Here is a 17,708-nt window from a genome sequence, read left to right as displayed (position 1 = left end):
CCCTGCTCCAGTGAGCAGTGAGGAGCCCCAGGAAGTGTAGCCTGCTTTCCAACCCAGCTAATTTCAAAAGTCATGCTTCAGTCAGGTGTGGTGGTGCACACCTGTAATCCCAGCATTTGGAAAGCTGAGGCAGGAGGATCACTGTGAGTTTTAGGCCAGCCTGGGCTACACAGTGAGTCCAAGGCCAGCTTGAACTACTGTACACAGTGAGACCTAATGTACATAATGAGCAGCGCTGCAGGCTTGGCCGGACTTCAGTGGAGGGTGGGAATCAGGTATAAATCATGCACTGAGGTGGCAGCCCAGCTCACATGTGTGGCCCAGGCAGTCCCCGCGGCGCCACCAGTCTTCCTTGCCTGAGCACCCTCGGGAAAGGCCTTGCGCACAGCTCTCTTGGCTGTGAGTTGGGAGTTTCTGCCTGTGTGTGGTTAGGGCTGTGACAGTGATTTAACCCTTCAGAAACTTGGCCTCTGTGTCTGGCATGCATGATGGTTACGACACCCATAGGCAGGGCTGGGCCCCTGAAGTGTGTGAAGGTTACCATCCTTGGGCTAGGCTGGGAGATGGGCACAAACTGGACTCCTGGGCTCCTCCCGTTTTGGCTGCCCAGTGACAGCCCAGGAGGCATTCCAGACCAGGGGCGCTACCCTGGGGAGCACACTACAGAACCTGGGCACAGGCTGCCGGGCACCTCCTCCCACCTCCCGCTAGCACCAAGTCTTGCCCTCCCGGAAGTATCTCTCAAACCTGGGCCCTGCCTCTCTGGAAGCTCTGCCCACTCTTGTCCCCTTGACTGTATCCTCCATCCTGCTTGTGAGACTGTCCTGGGCCAAAGCTCAGTTTCCTTGATTGGCCTCCATCTCTAGCCTCATCCCTGACCCACTCCTTGGCAGGACAGCCAGCCAGAGGCCATGGTCCTGAGAGCAGATACTTCTGTGCTTTCTACCTGCTGTTCCCTTGACCTTGACCACCTCCCCAAGCACTCACCGCTCTTGTGTTGGGCCTCTTGTTGAGGTACCTGCTCCAGGAAGCCCTCTCTGACTGCCCCTTCCTGTAACCTCTCCACCTGGCCTAGCACCCTGGTTCTGGCCACTGGGCTCTGAGAGGTGGGACTTGTGCCCTGCTCCCAGTGCACAGCACATGTTCAAAATCTGAGGAGCGAGCAGGAGCCCTGGCCTCCCTTGTGACTCTTAGTCAGTGCTGTGACACTGACCCAGGACGCAGGTATGTCCATCAGCCTGCTCCTCTATGTTCTTGGATTTCAGGGTGGGCAGGGGTTAGTGTCATGCCATCTGCCTCAGGGACCTGCTGGTCTCAGAGAAACAAGAGCCTCACGTGCCCAGGCCCCTGGAGGTGTCCAGAGTAGCGCTCCAGGTTACTGGTTGGCTGTCTGTGTCCACCTGGTCCCCCCAGGAAGCACTCTCTCCCATGCCTGACCTCGCTGCAGGACCTGGCCTGGCTTCTCAGAGCCTCAGCAGCAGCATCTATCACAGCCTTGAGGCGTCCAGCCTGGAGCGTGACAGCCCCAGGAGGCTCCCAGGCCTAAGCCAAGCTGGGAAGGCCCGCGTGCAGCATCCTCAGAGCCACTTCCAGACAAAGAGCTCACTTAATCCTCAGACAATGGCCCTCAGGGGACGGATGCTGTGCGAGCCAGGCCTTGGGGGTGTAGAAGGAAAGGCTCAGGGCGTGGGTCTCAGGGCAGGCCCTGGGGGCAGCAGGGAGCTGCCTGGCAGGCCAAGCTGATGTGGGGGATGACAGCCTCGAGCCCAGCCCACTTACATCCTGTGCTTCATAAGGGCAAGAAGCAGCGTCTGTTCAAGCTGCAGGCTACTTAGTGCTGTGGAAGCCTAGCTGTGAGGTTTTCACTACATCCCAGCAGGGAACTTGCCCACCATCCTGCTACCCAAGAGGAGGGGTAGATACCAGATCCAAAACAGTCCCTCCTGTTTCAGTTCTTGCCACAGAGGGTACTGTGGTTAGGTGACACAGGGTCCCTGTACCTGTCTGCCTAATCCCCTATATTCCTGGCCAGGTCTAAGGATGAGGCCCAGAAGAAAGTTCAGCCACTTGATCTCACTCCTGCCCATCTGGGAGGGAGGCAAAGCCAGGAAACATGCCCCTCCCTAGGTCCACAGAAGACATATTGGTATAGCACCGCCCTGAGCCTCCTGCCCCTTCCTGGTCACCCCCTGGCTTTCTTACCCTCAGGCCTATTCTGGGGTAAGGATACATCCAGCCAATGACTGACTCTCCTGACTTCCTGTGGTGGCACTGGCCCCATAAGTAGTGAGGACTCAGGCCAGGGACAGGGCCAGCGGTGCTGACATTGCACAAAAGTCCACAGAGCTATGCAGGGTAACATGTATCATTCACATGGCTGGGACACAGCTGCTTTTACACATCATGATATGAGTAGGAAGCTCCAGGGCAGGGCTCACAGGAGAGTGCAAGAGCCAGGGCAGGAGGTGAGAGGCAGCACCCAAGGCAGGAGGGAGGGCACTAGGAGGGCCAGGAAGACTGGGTACCGGAGGCTTGGTGGCACAAGGACTGGGTGCTCACAGGCGATGAAGGTGAGGACCTTCCTGCTGGTCACATGGTGGCTGTTGGGACTGGGAGTGTCATGACTAGAGCAGGTTTACTGCTTACAGGGACAGCCTTGCAGCTGTGGCTCACTCAGACATCCTTCTGCAGCAGCGCCTTCCCTCCTCCCCTCACCAAAGTTGTGGGCTCATCAGCGCTTTCTGGTGCCACAAAGAAAGGGAGGGCAGGGTGCACAAACCACATAACTTGGGTCCCCTCAGCCAGAAGCCAGTGCCTGGCCACGGGCGCCTATGGATGGCATTCTCCCAAGTGCCCACCTTCCTATGGACTGATGCCCACCAGTGTCTCCTGTCTGGGTGAGCTCAGCCCTCTTTCCCTCCCTGAGTCTGAGTGACAACGTGGAATGCTTCCCCTCCGGTCCCAGGATGTTTCTGGGGAGCCAGGGCCTGCATTCCTCAACTCCCCAGGGCTGTATCCGCAAGGGTCCATGTGTATTCTGATAGCTAACTTCTGCCTCTCCTCTGGGCATCATTGTGTGCCTTCCTGCATGTTTTTATTTATTCTTCCCTGGAAGGTCACAGGAAGCAGTCAGGCCGTCTCAACAGGGTGTTTGTCTTGGCCTAGAAGTTGAACCCACAAACTGCGGGCATTTCCACTGGGACAGCAGGGGGCTGACTAGGCCACAGCTGCCTCAATGCTAAGGGGAGGCGATTTGCCTCCATTTAGAAAGCAGTTCTGTGGGCACAGGACTCCAACTCCTCAGGCTGGGCCTGTAAGTGTGACCCAGATGGAGTCACACCTTGCCCTTAGGGACCCTCAGTGTGTCACAATCTGGCAGCAAGGGTAGTAAAGCGCGTGTAGTATGGTGGGGGTTCTGTTGCACTCCTTATACAAGGGATCCTCAAGCCCCACCATGTCTGTGCTGGGTGTAAAAACTCAGAAATGGGCGAGAGGGACTTGGAGAGGAGTGGTTTGTAAGGACCAGCTCAGTTGAGAGCCTGGTGTCCCCAGGGTCCTCTGGATGCGCCTGAGGCCTGTGGCTGCTCCAAGAGTTGGCATGGCTAGGCAGGCCTCAGGATAGGTAGTAACCAGGTGGGTGCTGGCCCTAGGGACTGGCCTGTGAGCCTGGCTACCTTCTGGACAGAACTAGGGTTGCCTAGTGGGACCAATGTGCTGGACAGTACACCAGTTGTGGAGGTGCCATCCAGATCCTACTTGGACCCCACCAGTCTTCCTATAACCTGTGACTGACCATCACCAGTCAGCCAAGGGCAAGGTAAGCAGCTCCAAGGACTTCAAGCCTGGAGCTCTGCGGTGACACAGAGCCCAGGGGGAGGATTCTTTCTAAACTTCCCTGCCTGATGAACATAAGTTCCATCCCCAACGTGCCTCCATGTGTCTAAGCCTCACTATGAGGCCTGGTTCCTCCTGCCTGGTCTCCAGTGTGGAGTGTGGCCGACCATCAGGTGTCCTGATGGCAAGCTTGGGTCCACTCCCATGCTGACCACTACTGGCTTCTCGGTGGAAGATCTGCGCTTACAGACCCTCAATGAAGACACCACGCCCTACCTTCTCCAGCCAAACCCTCTGCGGTTGGAAACACCGACCACTCAAGTAATGGATGGTGCTCCAAAACGGGAGGGGGGCGGGAGCTAATCTGTGGAATAAAGACACGAAGAGGTGCATTCCTGGTGAGACTACTTCTTGAATGCCATAGTTTAAAGATTAAAAACAACAAAAAGGGGCACGGTGAGTGTGCTTCCCAACTCTCCATCCCTCTGTGGCGCCGTGTTCGCCGACTTCACCAGCACATGCAAATCCAGGTTCTTACCCGCCTGTGCCACTCTGCACGATCAGCCTTCCTGCCACAGCTGCCCTGGAGAAGCACTCAGAGGTGCCGCTGCTTTTTAAGGTGCTGCCCTGTCTTGCAGCCACTACCCCAGGCAGGCCTGCCATACTATCAACCTCTTCCCTCTGTTCATTTTCTTTCAAGTTTTCCTTCTTTGTTCTCCTTTCAAGGAGGACCTGAGTCCCTACCCCTGGGCTCACTTGTCTGTCTACCTCTTGTCCTGCTGGCTAAGTGAGGATGTAGGCCATGGGCTCATACCTGGTGGTGCCCCCAATGTTCCCCCAAAGCTCCTTAGCCTCTGGTTGGGGCTCTTGGACTGCACTGGAGGCCAATCAAGAAAGACCTGCTCACAGTGTGTTTCCTCTGAAAATGACCGGTGCGGAGTCCCCTCGGAACAGCCCTTGGCCCTGCGATCGTGGCTGAAAGTCATCCCAACAACGGGCTATGGGGCCACAGAAGACTGTTCATCCAAATGCTGAGCCAGCAAGTTTAGGTCTGCAACAGGCCACTTCCTGGGGTTACTACAGTTCTGGGACTTGGATCTTTTTCTTTTTTTTTTTAAATCAAAGTTTCACAGAGGCATTCAAATCTGAACACTACAGTCCCTCGTTTAGGAACTCCAAGTCAAGACTTCAGACCTGTCACAACCAGGCCCCCAGAGGGCTTCAAAGCCTCTACTTATCATCCTAGGGATACAGGCGAGGGTTGGGTGCAGCCACTTCTCTGCTGGCCCTTAACAAAGGCAGATGCCAGTGTCCAGAGCCAGCCGAGTCCACCCTGGAATAGAGCGAGGGGCTTGAGGGCTGGAGCATGGCACACAGTGGGGGCCCTTTGAGTCCACAGCCTGCATTCTGTATGCTGCTCCTACCCAGAGAAGCCTGGGGGCTGCTTTAGGGGCTGGCTCACTTTTCTGGGAGCCTGCATAGAATGCAAAGCCAGGCTGGAGGGAGCAGGGGCTTGGGATGGAACTCCAACTGTGCCAACATCAGGTGCTTTCTGCCTTGAGCTGGGCGAGGAAGAAAGCCAGGAGCTCACCACCACTGCTGCTGCAGATCCTGAATTTGCATGCCATGTCACCTAGCTCTGGCCCCACCCCAGACCTCCTTGTCCCACCTCTGTGGATTTGTGCAAGCACCAATGACCTGACCTAGCCAGAGACCATTTGTTGCTTACAACCAAAGCTACAGAAGCTGGCACCTCAGTGGATGGCCGTGTCTGAGGAGGTGCAGGCCAATCACCAGGTCAGGATGAAGAGGGGCTGGGAAAGCCTGACCCCACTGCAGGATGGAGCCTGTCTGTAATCATCTGTCCCCAGAGGGCCTGGCCTAGCACGTAACTGGCACTTGCTGGTCAGGAATCCAAGGCCTGCAGGGTGGGCTGTTCTGAAGCCCTAGAGGGCTTGAAGCAAGAACATGGCAAGGCCACATTCCTAAATTCTCTCCTCTAGGCAAAGGGGATAAGTCAGGGCTCCCCTGTCACTGTTGGTAAAGCATTTTGTAACTGTTCTGGGCAGAAAGGGAGAGAGGAGACCACACCTCCATATAGAATTGAGCAACTATGAGTTAACTGTTATTAGGCAACTACGGGTTAACTAGGTAACTATGTTCTTTGTAGAATGTACCTGAGTAGCCATGACAACTTCTGTAATCTGTCACCAAAGGAATGTAACGGACTCAGAAAGTGCCGCCAGAACTCTTTGCTCTCCTCCCTCTGCTGCTCTGCTTTGTATAAATCCTGCTTGTTATATCCCCAGGGAAACTCCAGTGGAATTACTAAGACTCGTAGATATAAACAGAGGTATACAACGAAGCGCAAACTTCTATTCAGGGCTCTCAAGAATGACAGGAGACATTTGCTGAGCCGCTGGCATTAAAAGCCACTTTTTTGCTCCTGTCTTCATGTTAAGAGTGGTCTGTCCTGGGTCCTCACAGGTTCCTGCTTCAAAAGAGCCACAGAGCAGATCTGAGGTTGATATACCAGGTGCTGGATGTCACTTCTGTCAGGAATATGGGAGGCTGGGAGCTCCCAAGGAAGGAGCATGGCCAGTGACAACTGAAATAGGGACAGAGGGACAAATCAAGGCCATGAGGGTCATGGAAAGAATGCCAGAAAGTCAGCCTTGCGGGGTGGATGCTGTTTCCCCTCCAGAGGACTGCAAATGTGAGACATGACTGCCACGCAGTGGGGCATCACGGGTAGACCAGTGGGGACTCTGTACACTGCCTGGTGACATGAGGGGGGCAGGTGGAGGCTGTACAGAGTCTAGGGGGACAGGCAGGGCATGTCAGCCAAGACCAGCTGATACGAGAAAGAATGGGAAGCCCTAGTCTAAACATCACTACAGAGCATGAACATGTGCCAGCAGCAGTCAGGTGCTTTTTATGGCTCAGCTTGATCCACGTACAGACGAGGAAACAGCCAATCAGGGAAAAGCTTCCTGTCCAAGGCCACAGAGTGGCTGAGCAGGGCTGGAACCCACTCCAGCGTCTAATCAGATGACTGCGTCCAAAGCTAGCCAGGCCCTCCCTGAAGTGGACTCTGTTTGGGGATAGGACAGGGAACATGCTGACATCCCAGTGACCAGGGTGGGTGGTCAGAAAGAGGTGGCCAGATGAGACGCGAGGTGACTTTGGGCTGAGCACCTGGATTCAGGCTCCTGTTCCTGATTGGTGGTCAGTCCTATTTCCTAGGAGTGACCGTGAGGACTGGACACCACCCGTATCTTACTGGCTACGTATGGGGGCAGATGCAAATCACACAATGTGGGACTTGCTTCCTGCAGGTGCCTGGCACACAGCTGCCCCTCCCCCATGCCAGGTGGGTCCTCTTCAGCAGCACCCCGCCCCTTCCCTCACCTGGCTTCATAGCACTCATGACAGCACGGCAGCTCCGCAGTACCGCCTCGTAGATGGCCTTTTGGTCCTCAGTGAACTTGCCGTTGGCAGGAAAGGAGCAGGTGATGTCCGAGGCGAAGCAATAATACTCACCACCCATGTCAAACAAGCTGCAAGGAGACAGGGTGTGAGGTGGTGAAATGCTCATGGGTGCCACTGCCCCCTTACTTCTGCCCAGAATGCAAGGGCAGTGTGGCTTGGTCTGGATGCATCTCATCCTGAGAAGTGACCAATGTGGCAGGCAGCTAGCTCTACCTTAAGTGCCATCCTGGGAGAACTCTGTTCCCAGGAAAAAGGAGGTCCAGGGCTCAGCCTGAGATGACAGGCTGCCTCCACGGCCTGGCCTCAGCACGTTCACTTGTGGAGACTCACTTGGAAAACTGGGAGGGATGGATACGTCTCGGGACCCCCGTGTGCCACCTTGCCCCCATGTGAGGGCCAACAGCTCCCCAGGTCTTCCCCATGTCGAGTGCAGTTGAAGCAAGCTCATGAGGGAAGAAAGGAGGAAGAAGTTGGCAGGGACTTTGGATGGACCCAGACACCTGCCTAGAGGAGACAGGCTGAGCCGTACTACCAGCTTCCCACAGGCTTGGCCTGGGGTGAGGGAGCCTGGCAGGTGGCAGGTACCTGTGACCTCTTTTCCCACTCAGGGGCCCCCTTGGCTGACACTGTCCCCCTCCCCACTGGGGAGGGGTGGACTTGTTCTGCCAGCACCTGAGGGAAAATCAGGGAGGAAGTGTCAGAAGCTGGTCTCTTATCCAGCAGGGATTTCATGGGGTGCCAGCCAGATAGGAGTGCTGCCTGACCCCTCACCCTGCCTGCCTGGCACCTCTTGATCTCCAGGTGGCTGAGAAGGGCACAGAGGATGTGGAACATAAGGAAGATGTGCAGTAGGGGACAGCAGGAGAGGCCCAGGAGTTGGAAGCCACAAGCCAGTGGTGGGCAGGACGGTGGTGGGACCGATGTCAGGTCTGCTGAGTCAGGAGGATGGCAGTGGAGCCATCCCTCAGGACATCCCATGACCTGGGCCCTGGTACGGCAGGGCCTACACAGAGGGCTGTGGGGCCCTCAGGTCAAGGGCAGATAAGGATCCTGCCCTGCCTCCCCTCTGAGGTGGAAGAAGTCAAGACATGTGAAGGGCTGCTGGGTCCACGCCTGGCTCCCCAGAGTGCTCAGAAGGGCCTCTGTGCCATGAGGTCACCCACGTGTGTGAGGGCAGGCCTGGATAAATGCAAGGGCCTTCACAGCTCTCCAACCTCAGCACCTCAGGAGCTGCTGACAACAGGCATAGCTGGGGCTACCGGCTTACCCTGCCCTTTCATGGGGTCATGGCCAAGTCACTGTTGCTGAGAAAACTGGGTAAGGGCTATCAGTCCAGTGCCTGGCACACGTCTTCAGTGGCAGGCACAGCCAAAGAAGTGGGAGCTATATCCCCTTGTGCTGGCTGAGCCCAGCTTCTCTTTGGTGTCTGGCTCGATCCTGGGTTTCCCATGGGGGCTCATCTGCAGTCACACACAAATCACACTGCAAATCACAGCCCAGGTCCTGCTGCAGCTTCCTTTATGAGGACTTCTCACCGAAATCCAGCGCTAATGGTAACCACAAACATTCCAGAAGCCGCCTGTGTACAGGCCTTTGGGGACCCTATTGTGTGGGACAGAGCAAGGAGGACCGCCAGCCCTGAGCATGCAGCAAGGAGTCAGGCCACATGGCCTGCCAGGCAGCCCCATCTACCCCATAGAAGCAGATTTTTAAAGGAAAACCTCAAATGGTCATGATCCCTGGGCACTTTGATGGAATCCAAAGTCCTCAGCGGGGCACTTTTTAATCTCCTATCTTTTCTGATTGATTGTAAAACACCATAAACAGTGTCAACAGTGCAAAAAGCACAGGTAACACCTCAGGTGATTCTCAGGGGGTAGAGCAGAGCCTCCACTAGCATGACAGTGAACTTAAGGTTGGGTCAAAGTCTCAGCTGACCCAGGGGCACCTGGGCCTCACTTGAGGGTGACCCACCCTGGCCTAATCACACAGGGCAAATAAACAGACACCCTGACAGAGGCCACAGATGCGACAGCTGTTGGGCCCTACAGCTGTCTGTAGGGTTACTCCTGTATGCGGCACACTTCAACCCTCAACTGGAGGGAAATGAGATTCTGAACCCTGGTCCAGCAAAGCTCAGAGTTGGGATGTGGGGTAAGCACCTCGGAGCCCACAAATGAGTTATCTGGTCCTGGCTGTGGCACTTATCCACCAGGACCTCAGTTTCCCCACTTGTAAAATAGGGTTGCTACAATCACCGGTTAGGTTTATGTCCTTTGGGGATGGAGCTGCATGTGGCTCTGGCCTATTTTGCCCAGGAACACAGAACATTTTCATTTGGGCTCCCCGGAGTCAACAAAGAGAAATGGTTTGCGGTTTGTTAGTTTAGAACATTTAAGAATGGCCTGGGCAGATGGGACAGGGCCAGGGGTGTGTGGGACAAAGATTCCTGGGAGGTGCCACATCAGAGGGTGACCTGCATGCAGTCTCTGGGGCACAGAGTTCTAATGCACTGTGCTGATCTAAGAGAAAAACAGAAATTAAACTATTTAAAAAACCAGGAAGCTCACAAGAGCACACCAAATGCCGGAATCACTGAGAACAGTTAAAAACAAGACTCTAGTGCAGACCACACTCTGAACCAAGTCCTCCAAATCCTCCTCCATAAAACAGAAAGTGAGTGGGATGATGGGTACTTTGATTTCCTCCGTCAACCTGGCTTTATTTTCTAGCTTTCAGAGGATTCAACTGTAATTTTTGTTTAAAACCATCCACTTTCTGGAGAGGGAAGTGCACAGCCCCATCCTACCCTGCGATGCTCAGGCACGGGGTTGGAATCTATTTTTGTGCTCTCAGTTCCCTATCTTTTTCTTTTTCTGCCTTTTTTTTTTTTAAATCCCCCAGAGTTTCTACACATATAAGTGATTCAGATTCAAGCCATTCTAGAATCCAGGGATGAAAGTCATCTCTTTTATAAATCATCTCCCTTTTCCTCCTCTGACCACTTTATCCTGCAAATACAAAACGACAATGGAGAATTCGGTCATACTTGGCTCAACTGAGAATGAAGGATCCCTCCTTCCTGGCTGCTTGGGGACACCCACCAGAGACACTACCATCGTTGGCTGAGTGAATCTGTGTGATAATCCGAGACATCTGGGGAGAGATTACACATCTCCAAGCAATATGCTGGCGTCCCATTCTTCACATGTGTCTCTGGCTACATTTCTGGCCGGGATGAGAAGTTCTATCTTCCGCTGGCTCTTCTTGGGCAGCTTCAGGACTGGGCTACCTGCCACTATGGCCCACCCAGACCCTCCCTGGGCCCCGCTGCAGGGACCAGCCACCCCACAGGCTCTGAGGACTCTGAGGGAAAGACTGCAATGTTTATACAAAGGCCACTTTGTACTCGGCTTGTGGCTTCGTTTTCCTCTCCTGAGTGTGGCACAGCTCCTGGCTACTTCCCACCCAAGACTCATCTTACACACACATGTGTTCAGCACTGCAGGAGCAGTGCAGACCTGCTACGCACAGCTGCCCCAGTCCGTGTCCAGGCCAGGCTGGGGGGTTTCTGACAGGACGAAGCTTTTGCTTCCTCAGACCTCAGCAGGAGATAGGAAGGAATGTTCATGGGTTATTTTCCGTTTGTCTGTCTGTTGTAGCAGGCAGGCCGGCCCTGTAGACGCAGCAGCGAGTGCTAGTCTCCTTGGCACAGGCTAGCTGCTTGCGCTCAGCTCCTAGCCAGGCCTTCTGGTCTCTGCCAGTCTCAGGATGGCCAGCAGGGGCAAGAATCATCCCTTGGGGTCCTTGAGGTTTTCCAAAGCCACAGGCTGACCCACCCAGTGAACTTCTCATAGTCTTCAGGACAGTGCTCCTGCAGGGACCATGCAGACAGCAACGGCTTCCATGCAAGCAGCCCAGGCCAGTAGCAGCTTCCTGTGCCCAGGCCCAGAGCTAGCAGTAACTGTGCACAAGCTGACAAGAGCAGCCATGTGCTGCTGGAGAGAGTCGGTTATAATGGCAAGGCCCGTGTGGGACCAAGACCCCAGGGAGAGAACCACAGAGCAGTCTGCCTGGGAAGGGGCAGTCAGCTGCCACCTCTAAAGCACTGTGGGCCAGGGCGTGGCATCAGGGCAGTGACCCCTGTGGGTCAGGGAGGCAGGCAGTCAGTGTCACGCTCAAAGCACATGCTTCATTTCACTTTTTCAGTGGCAGCGTCTCATGATGGCCATGAGCACCCAGAATGTCTAGACTAGTGCTTCTTGGACTGCGGGCTGTGATGTCAGCTGAGTGGGTGTGCCACAGACACCGACGAACTAAATAGAACAGAGAGAAAGCGCGTGGGGATGGTGCCCGGGGACAGCCAGGGACATCTAGGAGCACGCGTGCTGGTTAGAATGGCAAGGGTGCTTCTGAGACGGAAGCCAGGAGGCCATGGCCTGGACAGATAGCTGGGCAGGGCTGTACCTTCCAGAGAGTTCTATCACGTCGAAGACTGGGCTTGTCCTTAACATTGTGAAATACTTGGGATGGGGGTCACTGGTGACAAGCAAGAGTCCTTCTGAGGATACAGCAGGTGGGGAGGGGATCTGGGTTGAGTGTGGCAGCAGGGAGCAGACCTGGGGTGCCAGTCATCCTTTAAAGCTAACCAAGGCACCAGTACCAGGTAAAGCAGAGCTTGGAGGCCCCCTTTCCTGGCTCTTGTCAGCAGGCAAAGAACCCAGGCACAGACTGCCCCTCTGGGGCCCCAAGGTACAGATGCCAGACAACCAGGAGAAGGCAGAACCGCCCCGTCCCAGCCTGCAGGGCCCAGGTGATGCCAAGGGGATTGCTGAAGCCCTGGGTGAGTAGACACCTCTAGCAGGCAGGGGTGAGGGCTTGGCACATCTGCGATGGAGACAGCCTTGCAGAGGAGAGTTCTGGTGTCACCCTAGCTCAGGGAATGTGACCTATGTGCATGTAGCAGGAGTAGCAGCACATGCCAGTCACAATCCAGGGTACTTTCATGCAGTGTCTTCAAATATAATCAGTAGGCCTTGCTTTCTCTATCTATCTATCTATCTATCTATCTATCTATCTATCTATCCATCCCGATCACCCACCTACCTGTCTTCCTTCAAGTTTCCTTCCTTTTTTGTTTTTTTGAGACAGTGCCATGCTTTATAGGTCAGGTGGACCTTGAACTATGTGGCCCAAGCTGGCCTCAATTCACAGTGATCCTCCTGCTTCAGCCTCCTGAGTGCTGGGATTACCAGCATGTACCACCATGCCCTGCTCTAGTAGGCCTTATTGTTCTAGGTGAAGAAAAGTTGGGTTGTGGTGATCACGAGAACTATCCAAACCTCTGCTGGACAGCTAGGGCTTTAGGTTGGCCATCATCAAGACAGGGAGACAGAGGAGGCCCTAGGCCAGCGGTGGCAAACCTATGGTAGGTGTGCCACAGCGGGCTGTATCATAAAAGTTCTAAAGGGTTCACCATCGCTGCTCTAGGCCACAGCATGGAAAGAGGAGGGACATCAGCAAACCACTGACTGTGGCACTGGCACTGGCCTATTTTCCCCAGTGGGGGTGCAGGTCCACCTCACCCACCCAGTGCCAACACAGTCCACCACTACCCACCCAGAGAAAGGTCCTGTCCTGGTCTTGAGACAACACTGCCCTCTTCTGGCCAAATGCTGGAAGCCTGAGGTCACCAGGAACCAACTGTATCCTTCCTGCCTACTGTAGACAATACTGGCCTGCACATCTTGGACTTGTGTTCTAGAAGGCTCAAAAGGAGGCCACAGCTCTCAATCCTGCTATCTGATCTGATGGTGGGAAAGGCAGGAGATGGCAGGTGAGGATGAATACCCCAGCTGCTTTCCATATTAGAGCCCACTGCAGGTACATCTTGGACCTCTACCACTTCTGCCCTGTGGGCTGAGCCCATCTAAAGATCAGCAGAGATGAGAAGCTGCAAACTCAGATCTGGAGTCCTGCACAAGAGTGACCCAGGCGCTGTTTGCTGGCCCTTAGAGCCTCCATTTGCCTGGGGGATCTGGTGTTCACAGCCCAAGCTGGCTATATAGGAGGACAGGGCAGAGCACACGGGTTTGTGAGATGACCGAGCGGAAGTCCAAGCCACCGTGTGCTCACACCCACTTGCTCAGGACAGGATGCAGCAGGGCCTCCTACTTAGAAGGGCCTCTGGTGACCTTGTTAGATACCATTCTTTGTGTGAACATGTGGAAAGCATTTATTAGCGCATTTTTATAACCCTGTTTTAGAAGCTTGCTTGCTTGCTTTAAAAAGGAAAACAAAAGCAACTAATGGCTCTCTGGGACAGTGACCTGCTGGTGGGGTTCATGGGGAACCCCAGGGACACAGCCAGAAAGGGTTCTGGGAGCCACAGAAAAACCCCAGAGGCTTCCCAGCTACACGAGGTCTCACGGCTCTGGACCAAGCCAAGGGAAGACCCCCAAGAGTTAGAAGCCACACCACATTCCTGATCCTTCCCTGGATCCCTGCAGAACAGCGGGGGTGGGACCTGTCCCTGAGAAACTGGTAGAGGCTCAGGTGCCACTGGCCTGGGGTAAGAAGTGACCTTTGAATGCGTTTCTCCATTTCTGGCTGACAAGCTTGACCTGTGGTATGATCCCGTGTGTCCGATTTACAGGCCCTGGTGGGTGAGGACTGTGGCCCAGAGAGGCTGACAGTGGCCTCTGGCTGGGCTCCAGGGAAGCACCTGCTACTCTGAGGGCAAAGAGGTGGGAGTGGAGCGGTAGGGCCTCAAGCCCCACCTGGCACATGTGCCCGAGAAGATGATGTTGGGGCTGAAAACACAAAGCCAGAAGGCCATGTAACTCAAGAGCTGTATGAATAAGCCAGGCTACCGAGGGCAAGTGCGCCTGGGGCCCAAGAGCACAAACTGGCCCCAGTCTGCCTGGCTCAGGCGGGGATAAATGGTGCTGTACCTCTTGCCATTCGAGGGCTCACACTGTGCAGGCCCCATGAGTGGTACTTTGCATTTAGCATCCCTGAATCTCCCCGAGCTGGGTGGCATACTGCTAAGTAATGGATGGGAACAACAAGACTCAGAGGGGCAGCTGCTCAGCCAGGGGCAGGGAAGCAAGGACTTGATCTGGAGATGCTCTGAGCTCAGGATCATGCAGTGCAGCCTCCCAGAGATGGCCTCCCCTCACCATTCCTCTTCCCCTCTCCATTACTAAATGTTAAAATATCTCTCAGGCATTTTTACTCAATCTCAATGTCAAAGACGGACCCAGAGCCCACCACTGAGACTGGTGCCCATTTAGCTTTGGGGAAAACACTGCGCTACATTTACCTTCTGGTTTCATACCTTGTGATGAAGTACCGTGGCTTTTATGTTGGGATAACAGAGTGATTTATTATTTACCGAACGCAGTAGGCGCTCAGCAGATCAATTTCAATAAAACAATGGATTATAAATGCCGCCGGCAATCTGGCAGTAGCAGTAATCAACAAAACATGTTGTTCTAAATGCTGCATAATAAATTGACTATAATAAACTCATAATTATTCTACTGGCTACATTTCAAAGTTAGCACTAGCAAAACAAAATCACCAATTTGAGCTTGGCATGAACATCCGTGGGCTTTCCAGGATGTCTACAGCTGCACCGGGAGACGCAGGTGCCATGTGCTACCTCTGAGAGCCAAGGCCGCAGCACCCAGGCCAAGAGGAAGCCTGATACGAGGAGCGTCCTGGCCTGGACCCTGCCCTCTGGCTTCTCAAGTGCTGAAGACACCCTTTGGGTGGATGAGGCGGGAGGGAAGAGCCAGCTGCTTCCCCTGCAGTGAGCTGGGCTCAAGGAAGAGAGCAACATATGGCCACATGGCTCTGGGGTGGGGCTCTCCAGCCAGCCAGGCCACCCCCAGGACAGCGGGGACCTCCTGGTGTAGATGGCTTCCTCCCTGGGACTGGGCTCCTGTGTGCTGTCCTCCTTACCCAGTCAGAATGAGCCACTAGGTCAAAGAGCAGAAGATGAGAGTCCCTGAGGAGACCAGGTAGTCTCCCTGGGGCCACCCATGGTCAAGGTGGTGGCTCCATCCTCCCCTTCCCTGGTCTCCAGCTGAGCTAAGTCTGAGGAAGCCAGATCTCTCCCCACATCCCACCGGCCCCACGCCCGAGCCTGGCACACTCCTGTGACTCAGTTACTCCTCCACACACTGGGGTGAAGCAGTGTGGGGTCAGGGTGAGCGATGGCTGAGACACACAGGGGGAGCCCTGTCAGGGCCTCCATATGCCTTTGGCCTGCAGCCCTCTAGGAGGGTGCTGGGCTCTGCTCTGACTATCCATGAGGCCCTGGAGGCAGCCCTGCACAGCTCTGCAGACGAGGCACTGGCCTACAATCCCTAGGGCTTAGTGCAGCCTATAGGCCACAGGTTCTGTGGCGTCGGTGCAGCCAGGCAGGCCGGGAGATGGATGCTGAGGCCTTGCCTGTGGTCAGGCAGGTGGTTGGTGAGCAGCAGGGCTGCTGGGCCACCTCAAGGGTCCCTCTGGGCCTCAGCCCTACAGGCCCCCAGGCCTGACCTGCCCGCCTCTCTGGGTGGCTGGTCATCGTTGGTCTGTACATGCACACTCACAACTCTCAGTGGATGTGGCAGGGCTGCCACAGGCTCCCACTGACCCTGTGGGAGGGCTGAGGCCCACCAGGGGAGGCCAGGCCAGGGACCAGAACAGCCACCACCAGAACTCCAGCCTGGAGAGTGAGTGCAAGAGGCTGAGCAGAAGGAAGCCAAGAGCCACCTAGGCCCAGGCCACACTGTCCAAGAGCTAAACTCTGAAGGAGCCTCATTCAAGTGTACAGCAATGAATGGAAAGGCGCCAGAGAACCAAGAGGGACAGGGCACCCCTTCTGCCAGTTAGAGGAGTCAAAAGAGGGCTATGGCTGAGCCCTGGGCCTCAACATCTGGGGGCCTCCTGGGAGCTCAGTGCTGCATGGGCTGGTCTTGGCAGATATCTGGTGGCAGAGAGGATGGCAAGGGCATCATGTAACTGAGTAAGGGATCTCATCTGTGGGTGCCACAGACCCCTCCCCATGTGCTTTGCACAGGGACTGTGCATCCCCAACCCCACAGTGCTTCCTTGCAGGTGGCAGGATACTGGCACTGGAGAGGATGCTGTGTAGGTCTAAGGACTTCAGTGCCACCTTCTCTCTCAGGACAGGGACATTGAGGCTCCTGCTCAGCCCTGACACTGAGAGTCCAACCTATCATGTAACTGAGTAAGGGATCTCATCTGTGGGTGCCACAGACCCCTCCCCATGTGCTTTGCACAGGGACTGTGTATCCCCAACCCCACAGTGCTTCCTTGCAGGTGGCAGCATACTGGCGCTGGAGAGGATGCTGTGTAGGTCTAAGGACTTCAGTGCCGCCTTCTCTCTCAGGACAGGGACACTGAGGCTCCTGCTCAGCCCTGACACTAGTAAGGGATCTCATCTGTGGGTGCCACAGACCCCTCCCCATGTGCTTTGCACAGGGACTGTGTATCCCCAACCCCACAGTGCTTCCTTGCAGGTGGCAGCATACTGGCGCTGGAGAGGATGCTGTGTAGGTCTAAGGACTTCAGTGCCGCCTTCTCTCTCAGGACAGGGACACTGAGGCTCCTGCTCAGCCCTGACACTGAGAGTCCAACCTAGGGTGGGTGGGCTGTTCACACACAGAACTGGGGCCAGGGCTGGCCTCACTTACCACATGTCTCCATCCTGGATCATTTGATCGTTGGGGGCCCCAGCATGTCCATAGTGCAGTACAGCTGCATTCTCACCGCTGAGAAGAGCCAGGAGAGAGGTCAGAGGCCTGGCCCTATCCAGAGGGCCCTGGGAGGCTGAAGCCCTAACTCACACCCATGGCAACAGAAGCAAAGGTGTGGCTGGACCAGTCACACAGCCTTGCTCAGAGCTGGTGCCAGACCCTCGGCTCACACAAGTGCCACCTGCAGGGCTTCATGGCCGAGTACAGCTCAGGCAGCTGCCCTCTGAGGGTGAGAATGTGGGCAGCACATGTAAAGAACAGAAAAGGGGAGCAGCAGCTCATGGGCCCGGGGAAGGGCATGGGAGACCCTCCCTTCCCGGTGGTAAAAGGCAGAGGCGTTCTGTGGGAAGGCCCCTGGCTAAGGTGATGGAGACAGGAAGCCAACAGCTCTTTGCTTCTCTGCTACAGAGAGCTTCCCTAATGAGTGACGCCTTTAAGAAAAAAAGGACTTTTAAGTCTGTCCAAAGAGGGGAAAACAACACCCCACCTAGGTGTAATATTTATGGCCCCATTTAGGAGCCTCAGGAATCATAAAAGAAGAAATAATGATTTTTCTTTCTCTGCCCCAGAGAAGAGCGTTTCCAAGGACCGAGATGTTCCCATGTA

General features: G+C 55.2%; 1 protein-coding gene across 1 annotated transcript in view; it reads right to left on the bottom strand.

Annotated features, from left to right (window-relative positions):
- The window catches only part of Pepd (peptidase D), a 120,128-nt gene that overhangs the window by 5,190 nt on the left and 97,230 nt on the right, over positions 1–17,708 (bottom strand). Inside the window, exons 11-12 of the mRNA XM_010631822.1 lie at positions 17,040–17,117; positions 7,246–7,394 (exon numbers count right to left, since the gene is read on the bottom strand). Of these exons, the coding sequence (XP_010630124.1) occupies positions 7,246–7,394; positions 17,040–17,117 (227 nt within the window). The remainder of the gene's footprint in view (positions 1–7,245; positions 7,395–17,039; positions 17,118–17,708) is intronic.

This window comes from Fukomys damarensis, unplaced genomic scaffold (genome assembly GCF_012274545.1).
Source record: "Fukomys damarensis isolate Sample0158 unplaced genomic scaffold, DMR_v1.0_HiC HiC_scaffold_19, whole genome shotgun sequence".
Taxonomy (NCBI): domain Eukaryota; kingdom Metazoa; phylum Chordata; class Mammalia; order Rodentia; family Bathyergidae; genus Fukomys; species Fukomys damarensis.
Note: the sequence above shows the minus strand (reverse complement) of the source record. Positions and strands in the feature narration are given on the sequence as shown.